This window comes from Falco naumanni, chromosome 3, assembly GCF_017639655.2.
Source record: "Falco naumanni isolate bFalNau1 chromosome 3, bFalNau1.pat, whole genome shotgun sequence".
NCBI lineage: Eukaryota > Metazoa > Chordata > Aves > Falconiformes > Falconidae > Falco > Falco naumanni.
The window spans coordinates 39,616,919-39,641,109 of NC_054056.1; the positions used below are offsets into that span (position 1 = coordinate 39,616,919).

General features: G+C 36.2%; 1 protein-coding gene across 2 annotated transcripts in view; it reads right to left on the reverse strand.

Annotated features, from left to right (window-relative positions):
* The window catches only part of ADCY2 (adenylate cyclase 2), a 224,380-nt gene that overhangs the window by 45,184 nt on the left and 155,005 nt on the right, over positions 1–24,191 (reverse strand). For both annotated transcript variants that reach the window (XM_040588033.1, XM_040588032.1), the window contains exons 8-15: positions 22,801–22,959; positions 22,315–22,447; positions 21,810–21,986; positions 20,432–20,475; positions 18,771–18,851; positions 13,867–13,936; positions 10,717–10,814; positions 3,953–4,037 (exon numbers count right to left, since the gene is read on the reverse strand). In XM_040588033.1, the coding sequence (XP_040443967.1) occupies positions 3,953–4,037; positions 10,717–10,814; positions 13,867–13,936; positions 18,771–18,851; positions 20,432–20,475; positions 21,810–21,986; positions 22,315–22,447; positions 22,801–22,959 (847 nt within the window). The remainder of the gene's footprint in view (positions 1–3,952; positions 4,038–10,716; positions 10,815–13,866; positions 13,937–18,770; positions 18,852–20,431; positions 20,476–21,809; positions 21,987–22,314; positions 22,448–22,800; positions 22,960–24,191) is intronic.

Here is a 24,191-nt window from a genome sequence, read left to right on the forward strand (position 1 = left end):
TCTACAGTTCAAGAAGATAAAGAGAACAGACAAAGAAAATGTATAAGGTAAAGGACCATAACTGTCCTCTATCTGCATGTAATTTGGGAAGGAAACTTCTCAAGGAAAATCCAAAGAAAATACTCAAAATTAATAAAAAAAATGTCCTAATTTAAAATATGAAAATAAAAGCTAAAAAGGATCTTTAAGCACAAAAATACTCATAATTTTAAGATTTAAATCTGAATACTGTGATCATCTAAGAAAGTAAAAAAGAAATAGTTATGCATAGTCACAAAAAAAATAATTAGAATACAAAAGATATAAATCCATTTCAAGTTTCAGGACATATGCCAATTTTAGCTAGGATTGACAAAGGTTTAATCCCTATGGGCAAACAACTGTTTCTATGAGAACTGTCAGCCCTCCCTGCCCTCAGCCTGGCTGCCCGAGGCCGGCAGGGGATGACACACTGCAAAGGCAGGCTCTGGGAGTCTGTAACCTCATTATCTGTGCTACTGCTCTGCTGCAATTTTTGATGGAAAAATTTGTATTCTTTTTATTGGCTTTTGGTATCACTTTTTAATGGCTGATGGTATCACTCCAGAACAGATTGAACTGGACCGTGCTGCAGTGCTGCTGCACAGTAAATCAATAAACTCACAGTGAAAGAGCACGCATAGATTTCTTCTTACAATATTGTAATTAAATTTCATAAGAGCCAGTCACTTTAGCATTACAATCTGGGTGGGTTTTTTTCATTTACCAATGAAATTAAAATATTACAGAGAAACTTGTTCAAAGTTGGGTTTGTAGGACTTACTCTGTGGTGGTGACAGCCATTTATAGTCAGTGGAGACTGAGAGGGTGAAGTCAAAGCACTGAGACAGGCACACAATGTAGTGACGGCCAGGTGTCCTAACCTGAACTTAGAGTATGCTGTCTTTGCTGACACTACAGGTTCCGCTCTATAAATCTCCTAACAGTCATGTAAATATTTAATTACTACAGCAAGTTTAAGTACCAGGTGCAGGTGCCCAGGTTGGTGGCAGTGCCTTGCAGTGGTGGCCCTGTGAGGTTGTGGCAAGCCTGCCTCATGCCAGTCCCAGCCAGCTCCACCGGCCCCAGCGCAGGGCACAGCTCAGCCCCGCAGCCACGGGCGGGCGCCTCGGGGAAAGCCGGGCTGAGAAAGGGCAGGAAACGTTGGGCAGAGAGAGGAGGGAATGAAAAGAGTGAGAAACAGCAGAGGGAACACCAAGGCTGGAGGAGGAGGTGCCCCACACCAGAGCAGAAGTCCACACTGCAGCCCGTGGTGGACCCAAGCTGGAGCAGGTGGATGTTCCTGAAGGAACTGCAGCCTGTGGAGACCCCACAGTGGAGCAGGGCAAAAGTGTGAAGGGAAAGAGCAGCAGAGAGAAATGTCCACATACTGACCACCCTCCACCCCGCCACCGATGCTGCCTGGTGGGAGGTGGAGGCGTCTGAAGCGAAGGAGTGAAGCTCAGTTTGGGAGACGGGAGAGTGGATGGTGTGGCTTCAATGCTTGTTTTTGTTTCTTACTTTCCAAATCTATTTTAATTGGCAATAAATTAATGTTCCCCAAGTTGAGTCTGCTTTGTCTGTGAAAGTAATTGGTAAGCGATCTCAACCCACAAGCCTTCTTACCCTGCTTTCCTCCCCCATGGCCCTGAGGAGGTACAGCACGTGAGTGAGCAGCTGAGGGGGGGCCTCCCCATAGCCCAAAGCTAACTCAACACAGTTGAGGTGTTGTCAGTCACAGGGTCAGTCAGGCCAGAAAAATTCTTTTCTTTTTTGTGCATTTTTATAAAAGAGTCTGTAATACTATGTGTGTGCACACAAGCACATGCACATTTACTATATGCATTCTGCAAGGGAACCCAAAGCGTACCCCTTTAGAAAAAGAGGTGGGAAAAATCCACGCTGGCAAAAAAGACTCCAAGTTGAATTGATATTAGGATGATAAAGCTTGATTTCTGTTAGCTGACACTATAGTGTTAAAACTCTGATATTGATACTTATTCACTTGAGAATTTCAGGCTTTTTTTCTTCTCCCTAGAAAGCATTTACAGTTATGGGTCAGACGCTGCAGTAGCTATGCTACTGAAATGCAACAGGGTGTCACTGTTGTTAAAGCTGCAAAACAAAATTTTGACATGAAGGAACTCTTATGGAAAGGACTGGGGAAAGATAAACCTACGGTCTCTTTAGTTAGCTGCCTTTTGTTAGATGCCATCCATCACCTTACAGAACTATGTTCATGCTTGTGAAGGAAAGGCAGTGCTGCATCAACTATGGTCATAACTTACTTGCTGAAAGGCTTCTTAGCAGCATAGCTTCTGCACTAGAGCAGCTGAACGCATAAAGACAGGCATAAATAGCTTCTCTTCAAGCTCTTTAGGTTAGAGCATGACATCTCGCAAGTCAACAGAAACGCAATAATAGGTCTCAATTCTGGGAAGTATTTACACTACATATAAAACATAGGAAAACCAGCACTGAAAGTAGGTGTTAGATATTATTGAAGTGGCATAACTCCTCAACTCTGACTTGGGATATTTGCTTAGCCATCCTTTTAAATGCAGTAAAATATGTTTGTATTCTTCCTAAGATACACTATAAATAAAAGCCCCAGGAAATTTTGTGTCTCAGCACTTCTTGATAACAATTCATTGGCACCTTTTTTCCTACAGGGAAAAAGGCTGGCTTTTCCTTGAAAGATTTTTTGTTTGTTTGTTTTAAATTTGCTTATTCAGCAGCAGTACTCCGACTCCATCATTTTACTCTTATGTCAATAACAAAAAGCAATAAAGTATGACATTGCATGAGAACTAATTTTCGGTCTTAAGTAATAGCAATACCTACCTCTAGGACCTCAGTCTGAGGATTTTAAAAAATTAAAAATACTGTTGCATTCTATCTCAAATTACTGAGCAGTGGCAGCTTCCCTACCTTATTGGAAAGACAACTGAAATTTACATTAATTACATTTTCTTACAAACATGTCCCAGTTAATTACAAGCCTCATAAGGGAAGAGAGAAAAATTATAAAATCCTGCTTCCTCTGTTTCTTGCTTTAACTGCCAGACCACCTTTCCTTACCAAGTTACATCACTTCACATAGTGATGTAACTGTCTTTCCCATGTGCGTGTTTTGCTTTTTTATTAAAATCCTTCTCTCAGCTTTCTCCATGGGAGCTTGTGTAAAGATAGAGAAGCAAAAGGAGAAGGACTAGTATACAAAAAGTTTCACCCAGATTACATGTCAAATTCAAATTGCATTTACTTTCTTACGAATCCTGAAATACCTTGTTTTAGATGGAGTTATACACTGAATCTATTTGAGAATAACTGAGAGGACAATAATACTTGTAAATTATCTTGTGAAATGCTGAAAGGTTTGCTAAATTTTGAATTATATTAAATTCCCAAATTCAGCATAATATCTGGCATACTAATAGGCATTGCAGTAATACCTGGACCACGCAATGATAACATTTTAATTTTATTATAATATATAAAATTAAATTGCTATAATTAAATATTCTCTAAACTCAGAAAATGGTCTTTTACAACGCTTAAACAAATACACAGTCCCCTAAATTAAAGCACTCGAGTCACCTCCTGTAATCACAACAGTAAAAATTTTTGAAAAGAATCAAACAATTAATCAATTATCAAGCAATAATGGAAATCTCTCAGAGGATCCAGCTTCATGGGGGAAAGTGAGTATCACTGTAGGTACAGACAGTCACTGCACTGGCATTTTCTCTTTTTCAGATAAATGAGGACATTTAACAGTAAGTTAACATGGACAAAACAATGTCCTGAGAAGCCTGAGTGTGCAAGCTGTTCTCATTTAACTGGTACTCTGCAAAAGCAGAGTGACTTGGCAAAATCGGAACATGTAAAAGAAACCATTAACTAACAGATTACATTTCCCTTCAATACCTACCAAAAGCTGTCCAGCAAAGCAGATGAACAAAATGAAGGAAAGCAAGAGAAACGCAGCCCCAAATGAAATTCCAAGAATAGATGTTCTACAAGAAAAGGAAAACATGCATTAATTTATCTGTTACACATTTGTAGAATGATCTTTCTTTGTGTATAATACTGACTACATGAAAAATTACCATGTTCAAGTAGCAACTTCCAAACACCAACACCATGGAAAACAATTCCAATCCTTACCAGAATGGCAAGCCTTTTTCCTGCCGTTTTCCCACTGCCAAAATGCTTGAATTGGCTTTACCTCTGACTTAGCAAAAGTATGACCATGAGGAGATAATGCACTCCGTCACTTAAAATTATTTGTGTAGAAATTAACAGCAGCAAAGTTTTATTTTGTTTTTGCCTTAGAAAGCCTGTATTAAAGATCCTCATTGCTTTATTTTTATGCTGTTGATTTTATAATATTTTATGAGTCCAATAGATATACAAAATAAACTTGTTGGTAGCGTACACTCCCCCCAAAGGTAGAAAAGCAACAGCATGGGACAGCAATGTCCAGTTTTCACTGTCTTGCAGCTAGAACCTGTAGTATCGGTGATGCTGCAGTCTCTTAGCCAGCAAAAGCTTTAATATAGTGACTAACTTTTCATTAATGAATAGGTAGGGATTCAACACCTTTGGAAACTCATTTTGTATCAAATCTGACTGGCTGGCCAGTAGATTCTGAAGTATCGGAGGACAGGATAGGAAGGAAAAGTAAACACCATGAAGAACAGAAAATACAACAGACTAAATGAAAAAAAAAAAAAAAAAAAAGAGTAATCTATACTCTTCCTGAAATCACCCTTACACAGTGTTCTAGCTCATCCTTTTCTTCTGTGATATAAATAGGGAAACCTAGCCAAAATAGCATCACTGGATATTCAGTAAAGAGAAACAGGGATACAGTAACAATGCATGCATACATTTATTCTGCAAATGTGGAGATCTCTCTCACAGTAAAGTGTAATTGCTCCATCAGGCACCATACAAGAGCTACTTAGCGCTGCTGCCTAGGGAAAGATGCAGTAGGACCCAATTATGTTTAATGAATGCCAAGAGGAGATATGAAGCTGTGGAATAACTGAGTTGTTTAAGCAAGGGAACTAGATGCCGTCATGAAGTCCCTCACCTGAGTGTCTGCTTTCAGTTGTAACCACAGATTTGACATTTTTACAGAATTAAAAATCTCTCTCAACTCCTTTGAGCACCAGCAAATACCTCATTTTATCAAGCCTTATAGACTAGAAATATTGGCATGACATTTAAGAAGTTTTATATCCCTTGCTTTTTCTATATATAAATGTTATATTATTTCTATAATATATTTCTATAATAAATGTTATATTTTAAATTAGCTTCTCCATAAACACGATTCAGAATTAAAATACAGTATTAATGAAACATACATCTCTGTTCTTTAGAGATGCCATGTGAATTCAAATATATAAATTTCAGAAACTGTAACACTAAAAACTTAGGTGTGGAATTCTATGGATCAATTTTCTGAGATTATGTACAAACATTAGAAAACATTTTGACCTGTTTTAACAATAGTGTTATGGAAGCTATTTTCAGGAAAGAACAAAAAAGCATTAATTTCACAAACCAATTTGATGCTATATTGCTGCTATTAAAATAATTTTGGAGAGTAATTTATGAGCTTTCCTGCCAATCACTGAGAGAACCTCTTATATGCCAATTATTCATCAGATTTTGGGTTGATGTGAACAGCTGATGAAAAACAAAATACTGGCAATTCACAACTTACATTAATCTTGAAATAATGTTTCTTTTACAAGTTAAGTTGAAATAATTCTTGATTATGAATACAAGTTCTCCAAGAATTTTTCCTTGAGACTGAGACGGTGAACTGTATATCAGAGTATGTAAAACTAGAGTCTAATCCTAGGAATTTAAAATCTAGTAAGCAACAGATGACAGAAAAGGAATATAATTACCAGCCCCCCCCCCCCTTTTTTTTAAATTTAATGTATGTATAAACACTTCCAGTCATATATTGTCCTTCAGTAAGATTCAAGTAACCATTTCTGCATTTCAGACTATTGCCATTCTTTCTCTGATATGAAGCATACAAAAAAGGAGCCTGCACACCCTAAGAAATTATTCAATACAAGGATAGCCTTATGAGTCAAGTTTGGAGTCTCCTTGTAGAAGGAGAAATGAAGATGTTTGTGAGAGAAACTAGAGACAAGAGAAATAATATTAACATAGCATTAGGAGAGGTTATGCAAAAAGTGGTTAATCGTGTGGGCAACAGGCAACAACAAAAGGTCTCTGTAGCTGTTTTACATGACCAATGATGTTATTGAGGTGGCACAAGAAGAAAACTTACATAGCAAGGTGAACCAGATTCTGATTACCAGAACAAAGAGTGTAAGGAAAAGGAAAAGTAGTATCTTAGAATCCAGAGAAAAAAAAAGTTGTAAGATTTGTTTTCTCCCCACACCCCCTTCTTTTCTGGGAACAGCAGGACTTCTGTTTCAGCTAGGGTAAGCTGAAAGAGTTTCACGCTGCTCCTAGAAGGAAAGAAGTGAGCTGAAAATGCTATAATGGGAAACAAAATACTAAAAGGCAAGTGCCACCATAAACAAGCCTCATTTGAGGCAAGGACCATAGGAAAGCCATAACATGCATTTATTTTTTTGTCACTGGAACATTAGAAATGCAGAACAGGTCTTTACAGCAAGCTAATCTTTCCTTTATTGTGCAGAATCATCAAGCACATTGCATATTTGCATTGACAGATTTGGGAAAACCATTTTGTCAAAAGAACACCTGGGATCTCATGAGCCTGCTAACTTTTCGCTGTCCTCTTCCTATGCCTCAAGGAATAACCTCATTTCTGAAAGGTTTGCTTTCTGCTATGGTGCCCCAACAGGAACCCTGACAGGACAACCCTTGGCAATAAGTTACAGAGGGACAGAGTTTAAAATTGAGGAAACAATATGAGAACTTCCCAGGCTTCAGATAGCTCCAAGTCTAAATAATTTATTTTCTTGGCTATCCTTCTCATATTTTTCTGGTTTCATCAGCAAATATCTGTTTTGAATAATTCATTTTTATCAGGTGGTATGAAATCAGGAAAAAAATTGGTTTTATACTTATGTCTTGTTGGTAACAACTGAACTGAAAAATGAAAACTTATTATGAAGATAAAGATACTGAAAAATGGAGAAGAGAACTTATTCCTTCTACACTTTTGTAACTTCTAGGAAAACACATGGCTTATGGCAAATGTCCCTTAATGGGATGTAGAGAATTTCATTAGCTTGCCAGGTAATTAACATCCATGTTTTGAACTATTTGATTGCAAATTCTCTTTTGAGATGGTAAAATCATAATGAAGCAATTAGAAATTACAAGTATACAAGGCAATACTGAATTCAGACCTTTTTGGTATCTAATAGCTATTTCTTTCTTAACTCAACTGATTACTTCATTGGTAGATTCAATGGAGGCTAACTGTATGGCAATTTTGACACTAAAAAAATCATGAGTATTATAACTTCCATTGAGTGTTTTTTAAAAAAGTCAGATACAGCAGAAAAGAGGCTTGTAATGGCAGTTTTCTTTCATTTATACTGCTACATAAAAACTTTCCCTAAAAGCAGGCATGTAAGTACCACCTTTTCTATGAAGAAATCCAGCTATGCTTGACTGGATGATACTACGTTAAGGCCTCCTAAGCACTTTCCATGGGTAGAACAAGATAACCGTTAGTGTGGCATGACTCAGGACAAAAGGACACAGTTTCTTGAACATAGCAGCCTCAGAGAGCTAAGACTTAGGAAAAATCTTAAAAGTAGTTCTAAACAATTTATTAAGTCAAATAGCACAAGAAGTAAGTCCTGTTCAATAGCAATGTACTTTCATCAATTTACCAGTTTGCATTTCAAAAAACAACACTACTTGTTACAGCACAAACAAACCAGTAGGCTGCAACAAGTTTTTTTACCATCAGCCAGATTCTGCCATCCATACAGCTTCCCCCTCCAGAGATCACACCACTTCTCCACCACCCATCCTACAATCCTCAGGGCTATTTAACCCCTTAGCAGGAACGAGCTACAGCTGCACATCATCCATGTCAATCAACCCACTGCCTCTGAGGCAAGGCCACAGCTGCATGTTATCAGTGCTGATCAACCCACGGCCTTCATTCCTCTACAACTACCAAGTCCATCTTAGTTGACTGTTTCCCTAAATAAAGAACATAGGGGTTGTCTACATTTGTCTATATACGTCTAGAAATGTCTAGAATTACTAGAGACAGTTCTGTCACTTGGTAAACCAAGAATGCTCAAGAGCCACTGAAGGCCTGTTCTGAGGAAATGTAATGATCAAGATTTGTTGTCATTTTAATGTCACAATAAATATCTGTTCCTCATGATACATTTCACCCCAAGATATTGTTTACTTGAATAAATTTATATTTACCACTTTATGTACACTTTATTATGAAAACACCACACCAATTTATGGACCCTGGGAAAATTAAACCATTAATAAATTATTTCAGCCTTGAAATAGATGTCTTGTGATATTGGAGATATTACTTATTTCTTGGAACTTGCTGGATGTTACTCACCATCAAATATCTCCAAATCTACTTTAAAGCAGCAGGTGGTATGCCTCACAGAAATCAATGATACTACACTGCTGCAAAACTAGATTAATGGAATAGTGGATCAATAAAACCCAAGGACAGACTTAGTTCATCTCCCTGTCTTTATTAGATCGCCATTTAAAAATCCTATAGAATTTTTTCAAGAAAATAAAAAGGCTAGACAGAATTTTAGACTAAACTATGATTTATTTATTCTTTTTTTTTTTTTTTTTTAAGGAAATAATGTTTGCCGCACTGCAGTATGTTCAATTTAAGCTACATTTGTGATGACTATATATACTGGTGATTTTTCAACTGTTTTTTTTAATTTGCAATACTCTCAGTTTCCCTGCAAAGATGCAGATGCCTATACAATACCTTGCCTTTCTGTCTTCCATTTTTGCATCTCTTAAATTAATGCACAGACCCCTGGAAGCTGAATACCATTCATGTTGGCAATACCTGATTTTACATTCTTGCTTTTACAATTTAATATGCAGCCCTAAAAGAGTTCCAAAAGATAATTCGCATTTTTTTGTGATGAAAATGAAGAATGATATGTATCTTTTGCTTTAATATTAGAAAGAGATCACATAGTATCAGCATATAGCATATCCTTTTACAAGTTGGAGGACACTTTCCTTACTTGAATAGAGCTCCCTAGAGTTCACTGATTTTAAGTATCTGATATATTTTAATGAGCTACACCATTGGTTTAAGAGACAGAACAAGGACATAGCAAAATGAGCATCTTATGTATGATAGGTGATAAATCTAGATGAATTTGTGTGACTAAAACCAAAACATAAAAACAGATTCATAAATCATGCTGCTGGAAGGGACTAGTTAGATCCAAATTTGGGTTTTGGTATATCCAAACCACACATTTCCCTGAATTAATTCCTGTACTAATCAAAATAGAGTATGACCTTTTAAAATATACTCATTATGCAAAACGACAAATAAAATTAATCATCAGTCTTAATTTCATATTTTGCAATGGTAATATCTAAAGTCAGACCTAACCATGTAGAGGATACTGCTGAACCCTTTCTTGGAAGAGTGCCCCTTTGCAGCTTGGCTCTCTGTGTTAGAAGCTAGGTGGGAAACCATTTGAAAAGAAAATGCTGCAACACCTAAACAGAAGCCCATAAAAACGTATACATTTTATAAAACATGTCTGCAGTATGGAAAGCCAAATTCTGGCTTTGAATTTAAATATGAGCAAGTACTACAGCACAAGACCAATCAATCAACTGAGGTGATAAATACTGCTCCTGAAGTTGCTGCAGAGGAGAAAAGACTATGAGTGAAGAAACACTGTATCACATGGAATATACAATGTTGGCTTTGGAAACAATTGCTATAAAACAAATATGAACTTGCCACTATATAAACAATCAACAGTTTAATTCCATTTTAAGAAGTCTAATAAAATATTCTTTATTGGAACTCTCTTCCAGCTTTCTCAGCTTTTCTAGAATATGCACAGATAGAAAGATAGCTGATTTATATACAAAAATATAAATTAGCTCATAATACATGAATCTGGATTAAAATAATTATTCCAGCATTTGAATATATTTTAAGATTAATTTTAAAAAGATAAATTTTATGAATAGTAATGCTCTGTTTGCTTGCTGAATACAGTAGTATTATCTCAGTAATACGTTAAATATATTGATTTAATCACAGTCCCAATTCTGCAATACATTTTGTCCCACTTCAATGTCCAATTGTCCCACATATTTCACAGGTAATTTTAGTTGCACAAATTTATAGCTTGTATTACTTTTTTTTTACACATATGAATTTCACTCCTGTCATCATCACACATTTTTAAATGCAAAGAGAAAAAACCTAAAATGAATGAAAAACTGATACTAACGCTTGGCAACATGCTATTGAGAGCATTTAAAATTAGGAGCAAGCATAACATTGACAACGGGCTGAAATCCTCAGTTTTCTTTGTTCAGTTTTATTTCCATGAACTAACCTCTGTAATCCGATAATTCCAAAATGTTTTACTTATGTATTTTTATTTTTTACATTAATGAGCAAACAGACACAAGAATGAGTACATGTTAAATATCACTTACTTTGGCAATACCAGAATCTGCACAACAAAAATACAGAAGAATATGAGACAGGCACAAGTCACATAATATTTAAATGCAGGCAGAGTAGTTGCTCGATACTAGAAGAAAAAAAAGCAAATGTTAAAAACACAATTTCCAAAGCAGATAAAATATCACCCAATTGAAATGTCAGCTTAAAGATGCACATATATATAGGTAGTATTTAACAACATTAAATTTCCTGTTGTTCAATGACTTCCACATCCACTTACACAGGGCTAGAGATTCTCAGGCATAGTATTGAATCCTTTTACTTCTTGAAGAACAGCTTAAGTAGCCATGTCAAATGTTTTTGTCTTGTTCATCTGCAGAATAGGACTATCCCAAATCAATCAAAAAAAGTTCAATGAAAAAAAAAAGCTAAAGCATTGAAAAAAATATTTTTAGGAATGGCCAACCATTCTTAGCTGATTCCAAGTTTCTTAGTCGTTAACTCCCCAAACTGTTTTTTTAGTTATTAATAAATACTGAATGGGCTGAACCAGTTACGCTTAATAGTCACTGAGAGAGGAAACTTCAGAGCACACAGAGTAGGAAAGTGTAAACTGCGCTACCAATTTGTATAAATGTTCTATTTCCAAAAGCATAGCTAGCAATCATACTGTTATTTACTGGAGCTATATTATTACCTCAATTGAAATATTTTATGTCTGTTAAAAGGCCTCATATGTCTGCTGATACTACTAAACACTTGATATTCTTTGGAGAGAGTCAGTTTGATCTGCTTTGTCATTAAAAACCAACCTATTTAAGAATCTCTAATTAGCCTGTCTAGAGACATAAGAATTAAGCAATGGAATATTTATCAATCAGAGTTGTTCTGCTATTTCAGATAGGTATGTCTAGATTGAAACCAACTAAATATTCAAAGGGAAATTACCTAAGTGTTGTGCCTATTAAATTTATTTATTAAATTTATTATATTAAAATAGTAAATTAAATAAACCTATTAAATGACTTATCTGTCAAAGATTTTTCAAAGGCTAAGAGTTTAAGATTTCATTATTAAAAGGAAATGTACCAAAGATTATTTTCAAAAATTCTTCAAAATGCAAACATCGTAAAATGGAAAATGCATGAGCTGTGCTTTCTAACTGCAAGCACACAGCTGTGTCTTTGTGCTTAGTGCCAAGTTCTGCCCTTGAAACTCGTGCAGCAAACTTCACATGAGCATGTAGAAATTGAGTTTAGCAGCCCAACAGCTTTTTTTCATTTTCGAATTATATGACAAATTAAAAGCAATTCTTATCACATACCTAACTGAATTTGAAGGCACAAATATGACTGTGCTTGATGGATATGTTTGCAGCAAGTTTTGTTCTTCCACCTGTTGAACATGTCTGTTGTTTCTTAATGGTCTTGTCCAACAATTTTGAACCTTGAGCTGCTGTTAAAATCCCCACAAATTCCAACCCATTTGTAAATTCATTTAAGTGTTTCGCTTAATATTTCTCTAGATATTTCCCAATGAAGTCAGGCAACTCACTCCTTAGGTTAAATAAATATTTTGCTTTATTACCTTGCTGTACTTTCATGTCCTACAGGGCCTGAAAAGCTCCTGTTTAAATTAAAAGCAGGCTTCTTACTGAGTTCATTAGTCAAGACTGGACCGGTGAGTCATTAAAAGGCCGTGAAGAAAGATATTAAAAAGCCGGATCCAAAAAGGACAATTAGTTCTTTGCCATTGCAAAATATTCTACAGTCTAAAAGAGATTAGACTCCTACGTGGAGTATCTACACAGCCAAATAACTTAGCTCCCTGGTTTTCTCCCAAGTCCTGATTCCTTGATTGTCCAAAATGCATGTATGATGTTTTCTCTCAAGTTCTCTTTCAGAATTTATCGGTTAAGTACCACCCACATTAAAATCTGAATGCGCTCCCAGGCACACCTTTGATCCACTCAGTGTACCCTTTGAACAGTACAGATGAGACCATGCCAGGTCTAGCATCTTCTCTCTTACGCCATCTTCTAAACAGGCTCAACAATCCTTGAAACTTTTTTCGCCCTAATGCATTGCCAAGGGCATCCAACACATGCCTTTGGCAGCTGGCCATAAGAACATTATTCTGCTGAGCTTTGAAGGAGTCTGAAAATTATTTCAGATGCTTTCAAGTGAAATATATCTACAAACATAATTAAATATGCATTTGACCACCATGTGGGATCCAGAGGATGCTGTAGTGTGAACACAGTATGGCAATACTTCCTCTACCCCATTCTCATCAGGTTCATTCATTTATACAGTCAGCTGTTGTCAAACCTATCTCTTACTTCCCTGAAAGGCAGCCTAACTGTTCAGTTATCAGCTGTCCTATGCTTACGAAAAAGCAGAAAAAGGCAAGTCTCCAGTCTCCCTGCTGAAGCTGTGTCAGTATGTAGAAATATACTCAGGCTCTACAAGACCATAACACAAAGAAAAGGCCTGATTTTCTAGGCTAGTGGTCATGACAGTCATGTTAAAGAGGGGATTCTTTCATTCTGATCATTACTCAAAAGACTAGAAACAGTATCATTTACTCCATCTGTACATACATTTTCAAACATGTTTTATCACACATACTAGTTAGAAGAACATTTAGTGTGTTGCATCCAAGACAGCTAGGCATTTTTCTTAAAAAAAAAAACATTTATAGTATTGTTTCCCCAGAATGACTGTGAGCATCAACTGCATATGGAGAAAACTATGAGTAACATATCATTACAAGACTATTCTTACTACAGGTATCTTTGAGACTTGGCAAAGGAAAAAAAAATAAAAACAGTGGAGTCTGATAAACGCATTTTGAGTATGTAGATGATGGAACTCAGGATTTTTTTGCTCCAGCTACATCAAATTTGGACTATTAAACCTCCTCCCACTTCTGTGAGGCCATGAAAATGTCAAGGAATTCAAGTGAACTGCAGAGCCCTACAAACAAGAAAGCAGACATCACATTCATAAAGTTTCTTCTGTAAATGAGCTAAAATATTACTGTAAGATTTGAGCACTTCTCTCTGCAGGAGAGGTGCTGTGGCCATGGCTCCGTGTTACAAAAGCAAGGGACACCAGCCTCGCTTAGAACGATGCAAAGAAGGAATCAACAGTGAATTTGCAGTGAAAATAACTTACTTCTTTTTCCAGAGTCTTATTATAGAAAAGAAGCGATATTCTTTGAATGTCTTCAGATTTAAGCCACTGCCTAGAAGATAAAAGAAACATTGTAATGGACATAAGAATAAAGCAATCCTGCCTTTTTATGTTACTGAACTCAGCGAAGAAAATCACTTTGAAGCAAGCAAGTTCTTGTGTATTGCAATGTATATGGTGAACTGCACTGACAGTAAAAGTGGAAACTACAAATCCTGTCTCCTTTTTGACTTCTATTGCTATTGTACACATGAAAGAAAAGGCTCAGATGAACCACTTTTTCTGTGGATCATTCCTAATGACAATCAAGGGGGAATTTATATGATGTAATTCTGACATTCATATTCCACTCATCTCCAAAATACTGTAGCATATCCGGTAGACAGAAGAGAACCTGAGATAAAAAGAGTCCTTCACAAGGTACCTTTAAGAAGTGCACTGTTACAATATGCAAGAGTGGCAGGTAAATTACACTTTACAAACTACTACTCTGGATGAAAATGTGAAAAACATTATTAAAGCAGGTGGACTGATTATGTCTTTGAGCTGTATTGGTGGTCCCTTGACCACGACCCTGTACTCTAGAGGTAGATTTTGATGTTTTTACTGATTATAAAAACTTCTTCCATGCTTGAAAATGAAAAATAGAATAAGTACTTGCACTGAAATGACAAATCTATTTTAAAAGAAGTGAATCCTGACAAAAGCTTGACATAACTTTTACAAAATGGAATGTTCTAATATGAAAGTCTAGATTTATTTTAATGGACACTTGAAAAGAAACATACTATTTGCATTTCAAGAGGGTCAGGTTGCTTGTACCTCAAGGGGACTAGACAAATTTGCAAAAAATATTTAAGCTGACTACTGTTGTGAACATGAAATATTTGAGCTTGAAAAGTAATAGCAGAGCTTGAGATTTTTTTGCAACCTTTCCAGCAATACCTTTAAATTAGACTCTAAGCTAGTAGTGTAGCTAATGCCTTCTAAATAAAAGGGAATGTCTCAAATGACAGGCTGCAATACATATACGTAGCTGCAATGAATCACAGTGGAATACATCCTAAATTAAGGTCCTGGGAGAACAGGAATGGACAGAGTGGAGTGTAAGCACATTAGCTTTGATTTATGAAATCTAAAATATTTCCTCTCCTGGGAGACTGTTCCAGCTTCTGCACAATCAGTTTCATTATAAAAAGGGGATGAAAAAATATGCAGTTCTAGGTATACTTAATTAAAAATTGTATTTCCCAGTTCACTCTGCAATAGCTTACATCTCTGACCACAGTTAGGATTCTGAAAGAAACAGGTATGATAGGCTGTTGTACATATAGCATGATTTTGTTTGGATCCAGCTGTAATCTACTGGAGAAAACATTCAGTTTGGAATATTTTTGGTAAACTGTGAAAATTAAGTGGAAGTCTTTTCATTTAATTATAAAAATCAAGCAAAAAGTAACCCTTTCCTCCAAATTGTTAACTAATTTCCCTTTTTTTCTTCCAGTATCTGACAGATGGATTGATTTTATTACCATTACCACACTGGCAAAAAGTTCTGTCTGCATATCTACCCTCAAAGTCTTAATGTGGTCGGTACACACTTGATTGCATGTGAAGTCAGTAATGCCATTTAGAGCAAAACCTGCCTCATACTCTGCATTAAAAACTCATGTTTTCAGGAGTTTTTAATTCAATTTTAAAGCTCAGAAAAAACTATGCTGGTTTTAGGCAGCAGGTGCTGAGAGGTCTGAGATGAGGGAACAGTATAACACAGACAAATGGAAGTGGACAGTAACTACAGAAGAAGGAGCACAAAGTCACATACACTTAGCACCAAAGATAAGAGCTGAAAAATTCTGCCTATAGCCTGACTCCTTGATGATCCTAAAAGTTACTGAAGTATCTGCAAGTACATGGGGGTATGCCTTCTAGGAAAATAGGTACCAAAATTAAATCCTTTTGTAATTCAAGCAACAACACAGACAGCTGAATTATGCCTGTATCGACAGGTCTGATAGGGTTTGTGCTGACTGGCAATGTACAGCAAGGAATTATGCACAGAACATCGCAGACACCATGACTTAAAGAAAAGAGAGGAAAGAGTGTGTCTCTTTAACATAGTAACCTACTTAAACCAAAGAGCAAATAACTTTAGTTTAGCTCCCTCTGTAGGTATATATTTAGCTAGCAGATTGCTATTCATCCATCACGTGTCCTACAGAAATCCCCTAACCACCAAGGGTCAGAGTGTCATAACTAGGGCTACTCATCACCCTCCTATGCACGCCAGGCACCCTGCAGCCAGGAATACTTTGTTCAAGGTACAGGGAAAAGAAACGTGGAGAAAGTATTATGTTACACCCTCATGGCTAAGACACTCAGCTGAGAGACAGCAGCTCTTTGTTCCTTGCTCAATCTTCTAAATCTGCATTTATGCATCTTTTAATGTAGTACTCTAACAGAATAATAATGAATAAACAGGTCATACTTTTCTCATGCAACTTTGCAAGGAGCATTGTCAACTAAATCTACTACTACGAATGATGGCACAAGGCCAGCAGGCTGGGTTTTAGGTGTCACAGTTTCTTTTGCATTCCAGAAAAATGAACTGAACCCAGATGCCCCAAGTTACAGACAGTGTGTGCATGTGGTGCTTGGCAGTTTTGTGGAAAAATAGTAAAACTAGCTTGTGAACCAGCAGAAAAGCACTGAGTGAGGTTGCCAGAGAAAACACTACACTGCTTTCAAAGCCTGAGGTACCATTTCAATTTGTACTGCGCTATTTTACGCTGTGTAAAAAAGTGTGATTCATTTGGACTACAGCTTTGTCTTAGACTAAAAAGATCCAGACTACATTTCCTTTTCTTCCAGTTACTGGTTATTAAACATCTAGGCATGTAATGTCCAAATCCTGACACTATGACCATTTGCTTGCAACCAGTTAATTTTTTTCCACAGAATGACACATGGCAAAGAACCACGATGTCAATGAAAATGTCAGACCACGCTGACAGCTCAGGGTAAAAGAAACAATGGCTCTGTACAATGAATGTTTGCATTTGAATTATTTTCCTGCAATTTTCTAATCAAAAAGGATAAAAGATTGATAATTTTAATACAGTATTTTACTTGCAATATTTTTAAAAAAATTTCCTTAATTCACAGACTTAATTCACTATACAATCCAAACTCTACACTTAAAAACATTTAGAAATACTGGTTTTCTCAGATTTTCTGAAAAGTTTGCTTCCTGATTCACAGAAGCAAATGACTTAGCTTCACAACCACACCATTAGTTTATAGTGTTATTATAGTGCTATTTTCATTTTAAAGACAAAAAATTGAGGCACAAACCCCCCGTACAACTATAAAGAAAACACAAATGATTAGTTTTGTGTCTCAAATGTAGGAAATCTTTTACCCAATTTTTCCAAGGGCTGAGAATTCACAGTTAAAATACTGAATTAACTTGATGTTTGTGGAATCAGCACTTTTGACAACTTAGTCTCAGTTTCCTGTATCATTTAAGTGATTCATTCAGCTAACCAATACAGGGATAGGTAGAGCATCTAGTTTTGGAAGGTGGCATTCAGCCTCTCTGATAAATAAGATCATTCCTTATTTTTCTGCAGTTCCCCACGTAATTCAGAAAAAGCACTGAAATGTTTTCAGAAACCTTTATTACCACACAAACATCTTTCATCCCCAAGTTTCTCTGAATTTTATGTACTAATTAGGTAAGACAGGGATCCTCTGAGATAAAATAACATCAGTATCATAACACCAGTACTTTATTTTAATGCATTTATACAGATGCTTTACTTTTGAGATCAAACACATATAAATTGCAAAAATTTATACAGCTGTTTTAGGCAAGTCTAGTATAATCAAAGGCTTTGATATTTGTATTTTGTATTTTATTTTGGGGAATTATGATATTTACCTGTCATATGACCTATCCTCTTTCACTGTATTCTTTGTATGACCTGTAACTATCAACACTCTATTCTATAAATTATTACTGAAAAATATTTTCTTAAAGCCAAGTACCTTTTAATAGGACTATCAGATGCAAAAAACCAAATTTTTCATATGAGCATTTAATAATTAGGAATAATATGAAGGTGATTAAGATTCTGAATAACAGAAGTAGAGGGGGAAAACACGTAATTCATTACAATTGTTGTCCACATTTTTGAAGGGCAATTCCCTTATTTAATCAGATAAATATAAGAAACCTGAACACTTATTTAGGACTGTTATTAATTTTTCTCTCATTCTTATCTATTCGCCAGCAAATGGAGAACATCAATACCGCCTCTAGCTCTTCCTAGGACACAGAAAAAACACATGCCACGTTGCCTCCCCCAACAATTTTAATATGCCATCAAGCTTAGCTTTCTCGAAGAAATCAACCAACCAGTTGAAACAGAGAGATATTAACTTATGATTTTAGAGAAAGTTTCTAATTCTGAGATGTTTCTGTGACATTTGTGAAGGACCAATTTTCACGTCATTCTGATTCCTGAGCCAGGTGTTTCTTGTGTCTTACTTTTCTGCTCTTGGATGAGATAATTCTGTAGAGTTACAGCCATGAGTGTACAGATACAGTTATGGATCAAAAATCACTTTGCCATGAAGATCAAGACAAGCCAAAACCTCTGTCACACTATGATTCACAGGCAGTGTCTTATTCCTTATAGTAGAAAATGTTACAGTACAGCCTATCTTTACAATGTACAGAGCTTCCTATACCAGTATTAGTGACACCTTTACTGTTTTCAGACTTCTGTGTGCATGTCAGAGTGAGGAACAGTAAACACTACCCTCTGTTCCAGATTTATGTCAAAGTTGAAGGAAGGAGACAACAGAGGATGAAAACATACTTTTGAGCGTTGATTCCATCAATGGCCTGGATCATCCTCTCATTCAGTTCCTCCTCAAACCTTCTTTTCTGTGATTTTGTTCTGAAATGAAAAATGTGGGAAATTACTTTGGAAAATCATTACATTATTAATAAACATTGACTTTAAACAATGGGGTGATAGCTGGCATAAACATAAGAATAATAACAATTGTTTTAACATTTATGCTGCAATAGCAGCATGCCTCACTATGGACATTAGACTACAGTAATAGTTTCAGAAACTCCTTCCATAATATAGTATCAAGACACCTGGTATCATTTCTATCTTTTGTACCTATTTTGGAGTGGAATTTAGAAGCACAAAAGCAAGAACATCTCAGAATCTTAAAGAATTGCGTTATTTGCAAATAACACAGACTTTTCACCACAAGGTTGACAGAAGTCCTTTTGACATATTGTCCAAATGTAAATGCTCGGTTTTAAAATGAGATATTTTTTTATTTTTATCATGTATATTCAGTCAAAACTTGTTCATCTTCTGGAATTTAGTAATATTTTTGGTAATTGCATAGTTCTCTAGTAACCTGTGATTTGTTGAGAAGACATTTCCCAAGTAGAGAGATGGGGAACGGAACAGACAGAATGACTTGTTTGTAAAATTAAAGACAATAAAATACAAACTTTTAAAGGGTTCTTTTAAATGATGTTATGGTATTTGTGATGCCATAATTTTGGAAGAAAGACATTATCTGAAGTGTTATCAGGTCATTAAAATAAAAATTACTCATTCCAGGTTTCTGATAGTGCTAAGCTTGTTCTTTAAATAGATGCCATTCAACCCTGTTTCCATTTCTCACCATCTTGCCCTGATCATTGAAGTACCAAGCAGGAGAATAAAAACTTAAAGCTACTGTGATTTTGCAGACATTTTGTGTAGCAGGAGCACTACAGGAAGACCACAAAATACCTTTTGAATGTTTACTGCTGCAAACATACTACATACTTTGAAATAATAAACCACAGCGCAAATACAAAGTAATTCACAAAATATAAAACATGTTTCTTTTAGTGCATATTATCAGCTGTTAATTAATAGCCCTTTCCATCTTCTCTTTTCTTACCCCTCTGTGCCTCTTCTCCATTTTTCTGCATGATTTTGTCCCCAGTGACGGAGTAATTCAGTTCTTAGGAGAAGCCAACAGTAGCCCATCAACATACTTATACTAATTCAGAATAATGTTACTTGTTAGCAGGAAGTGTAACTCACGATTCCTAAGTAACTTATCTGCCAAATCTGTTTCCATAGCCCTTCTCTACGTAAGAGGTATGAGATGAAAATATAGTTTCGGGAAGAAATGTCCTCAATATTTGAAAGCATGTATTTTATATATATATATATATATATACACATACATACATATATACATATATATACATACATATATATATACATATACACACACATTTGTATATATAATACATATATTTATAAATAAAAATTTATATTTCTTTTATATATATATATATAATTATATATATATAAAAGACATGCTTTCGAATATTGAGGACATTTCTCACCGAAACTATTTTTTCATCTCATACCTCTTACATACATATATATGAAAGTATATGTCTTTATAAGGACTTATAGGAATAAATGATTTTTAAAAATTAATTTACCTCTCTCTGCAACGCTGAAAATGATATTGCCCCATGGGAACATCCTAAAAAACAACAACAACAAAACCCTTATGATCTGTGAAAGATTTTGACGATGTTAAGTTGCTTTTAAAATAGTGTTGAAAACAGGGTCAAGTATGGAAAAAAGTTTCCAATACAAATATTTTTAGCATTAGATTAGAACTGTCTAAAAGAAAAATCCAGACAAAAGTGAAGATGTAGTGACCTGGAGACAAACTGATCTATCATTTAAAACACTAAATAACTAATGCAAGTCTGAATCCAAGAATGTTTTGCTTTACTAGAAAGTCACTGCTTCAAAGGCATCACTGTTTTAAGGTAGCCCAAACACCTGACAGCTTCAGCAATAAACAGTGTTAAATGTTTTTTGAAAAAAATAGATCTGAGTGGCTAAATACAGGCAATGGTCATTATTTTTTATTGACAAGCAACAGGAGCCATCACAGCCACTTTATTTTATGAGTGAAAGTGATGGCTGGGTACTTTCTGTAATGAACATGTCACAATCCATATTCTGATGCACTGTCTTTATTGAACAAGATGGGTTAGGTAGCTCAATCCTATGTGCTCATACATAACAGGAACAAAACTGAAAGCCAATGATGAAAACTATTAGAATTTATCTTTATGTCCATGCTTTTTACAAGTAGAAGATAATGCAATGTCCAAGCTGTGGACCGACAGTGTCTTACTGACAGCAGTAAAACAGTTAGCAACACTGAAAGAAATCGTTTCTGTTCAGTGTACGAGACGTAATATTGCACTACAGTACTGTGAAATGCAGGCCATCAGCCACAGCTAATGAGTGGTTAGTGCACCTTCAAAAGGTAGATGTTACTGTGAGTATGGATTTGGTTCCCAGAGAACTTTTCTAATAAAGTCCACTCCAGGTGCCACAGGGATATTCTAACTTCACAGCCTTTCCTCCATGGTTGGCCTTGTTCCAAATGGAGAAGTGGCTAAATAGCCAATAATCTCAGGGAATGTCTCTTTATCAAAAGTGTTCCTTCCCAAAGGTCTTGCACTCTGGCTTTATGTTCAAAATATCTTTCCACAAGGTGAACAGCAGCAACTCTACAAGCTGTGACTGGGGCTCAAGCTCAGAGAGTCAAATTGTGCAGTTTAGTAAGTACATTAGACTCCTTACAATGCAGAGATGCATTTATAGTAAGACATGGCTCCTTAGTCTAAACCAAAGCTCACAAGCCAATGGAAAAGCTCCCAGCAACTTCAATGGATTTACGCCCTGTACAAAAGCAGGTATCTTCTATCAGAAATAGCCAGGTATTTAGCAGTGAGCAGCTTTTTCCTTTCAAATATTGCTAAATTGTATGAAATGATATAAGTAGGCCCCTACTGTTGTGCTAATCTTGCCGTTTTCAGTGGTCATGCTGTCCCTGTGGGTCAAGTGTGCGAACGGCTTGGCGGCTCCCCAAGATTCCAGGTACCGGGTCATGCGGACAGAAGCTCTCATTTTGGCTCCATCAAGGGTATGTCGAGGTCTAATATGGTGCTGAGGGCTTCGCTTCTCTCCCTGGTTGACAGAGAATAAAAAGTGATATCAGCTTTGATGTTCATTACCTTCTGAAGCAGTAATGCATCATCTGGTACCACATATCTGCATGCTTAGGAACTTAAAAATGGAAAGATGCTAAGAACCTGCAATTCCTAATGATATTGCTGGGAAATATCAGAGACTTATTTCTGAAGAGCAGGAAAGATTTGCAATGCAAACATTATGTATTTGTAGGCATCGGTAATAGGTCTGATCAATACCTTATGGTAGTGAATTATTCAATAAAGGATTAGTGGTCCTGCTCAAAAAGAACTATGACTGGCCACAAAATAAAAGTACTACTAACCTTAGGATTGATTACAAAGTAAGTCTTAACATTATGCTCTTTCAGATATGGGTCCCTCACATCTCCATCCCCATCTTCCACTTTGTAAGCTCCATTCAAATGTGCCAAGGTGACTGAGGTGATGTGAACACGGCTGAAATTATATTTTAAAAGAATGACAGAATCACAAATACCAACCAAAAGCATACCTGAACAGACTTTTTTACTAGATTTTGGATATACATTTTAAACATGGTTCACTTCTTTTACAGTCCCCCTAATCTCATTTTTAGAAGTTTTAATGGGCATAAACCTAAAAGCTTCCATCCACAAAAAATACTCCTTAAGTCACAGGAAATACTGAATTCCCTTTTTTTCCCTTAAATACAGCACTAAGAACTAATTCAGGTTTCTCCATGAAGGCTGATGGTTGAAGACATGGTACCTATGCATTTCTCCATGATACACAAATCCACATGTCCAAAGGTTAACAGAGAAGCCTCTTACCCTGGGACTCCTCCAGCCTCCATGTGATTTGCCAGAGTAACATCGTGGGACCACACATCGTACTGCCACTTCTGTAGTCCAATAACGCCACAAAGCACATTCCCAGAATGCACTCCTACGCGCATATTAATATCAACTCCAGTTGCATCTCTCACTTTCCTGTAGTTGAGAAGAAAACCTGTGTTAATATACATAATAGGGCCTTTTTCTCTTTAATTTACCAGTCAAATTAGCAGTAACAACAGTGATAACATAAATTTCTTTTTAGCATTGTCTCCATTCTTTTTATGCTAGGATTGTTTTTATCTTATATTTTATCTTTCCCATTATCTATATTTGCAACTATTTGTAGTAAATATTAATTCTCATAGTCCCTTCTTTTATACTTATCTGAAATTATTTGTGAGGGCTGAACTAAGTAGTGGAAATGTTTGGTCTCGTGGTAGAACATGGGGACTATTTTTGTTCTACAGGCAGCTTTTGGAGATCTGGAACTATTGTTATGCACCCTTTTACCCGAAGACCCTAACAGCTATGCTCAAGACTTTCTCAAATCTGTCATATCTGAGAGGATGGATGCAAAATGTAGCATCTCAGGATACTCTACAGGCTGGTGGCTCATAGGCCTTTTGGGTATATGGGCTCAGTGCTATTCAGCTTGTGGAGAATATAGGCTCAACAGCCTTCCATATGATTGGTGAATGCTGTACCCACTAGATCATTATACAAAGCATGAGAGGCCACCCTCACTGTGCAGACCACATCTAAACCTTTGCCTTTCCCAGTGACTTTAGACAGAGTTGAAGTATCTGTCCACCCCAATCTAAATCTCAGAAAAACTCTACACATAAGATAGGTATTAATCTTCCCACAGGAAGCTATTCTGAATCACAGGTAGGTGACTAAAGTAAAATAAACAGAACATTTTCAGACATATATCATATGGGTACCTAACTACATATATAAAGAGTTATAAAACTAATCCAGTTGTCTGCAGGCTTATAGAGTGCTAAGAAATGGGAAGACTGTAACTTAACTGGATTTATGTATTTAAGCCCCAACTCACGCAGACCAAAACCTAACCAGTAATAAACAACATATATACATTCATCTTGGAGGAATTTAGGGTGCTGATGGAAGGAACAACTACCGAATAAAAAACCCAAATGGCTTCTGTATGAGTCAGGTTCATAGTTCTAGCAACATCTTCAGCCTCAACGACAAGAATCATCAGCTCCGTACCTTCTGAATTACAGACTTAAACTGGCCTGTTTCTCTTCTGTTGTTGAAAGGGAACGTAGAACTTAACAGGCTTAATTTGATATGGTAAAGTCTGCATTTAAACAGTAGTTCTCAAGTGTTCTCTTTCTGACAAATGAAAATAACAGTAG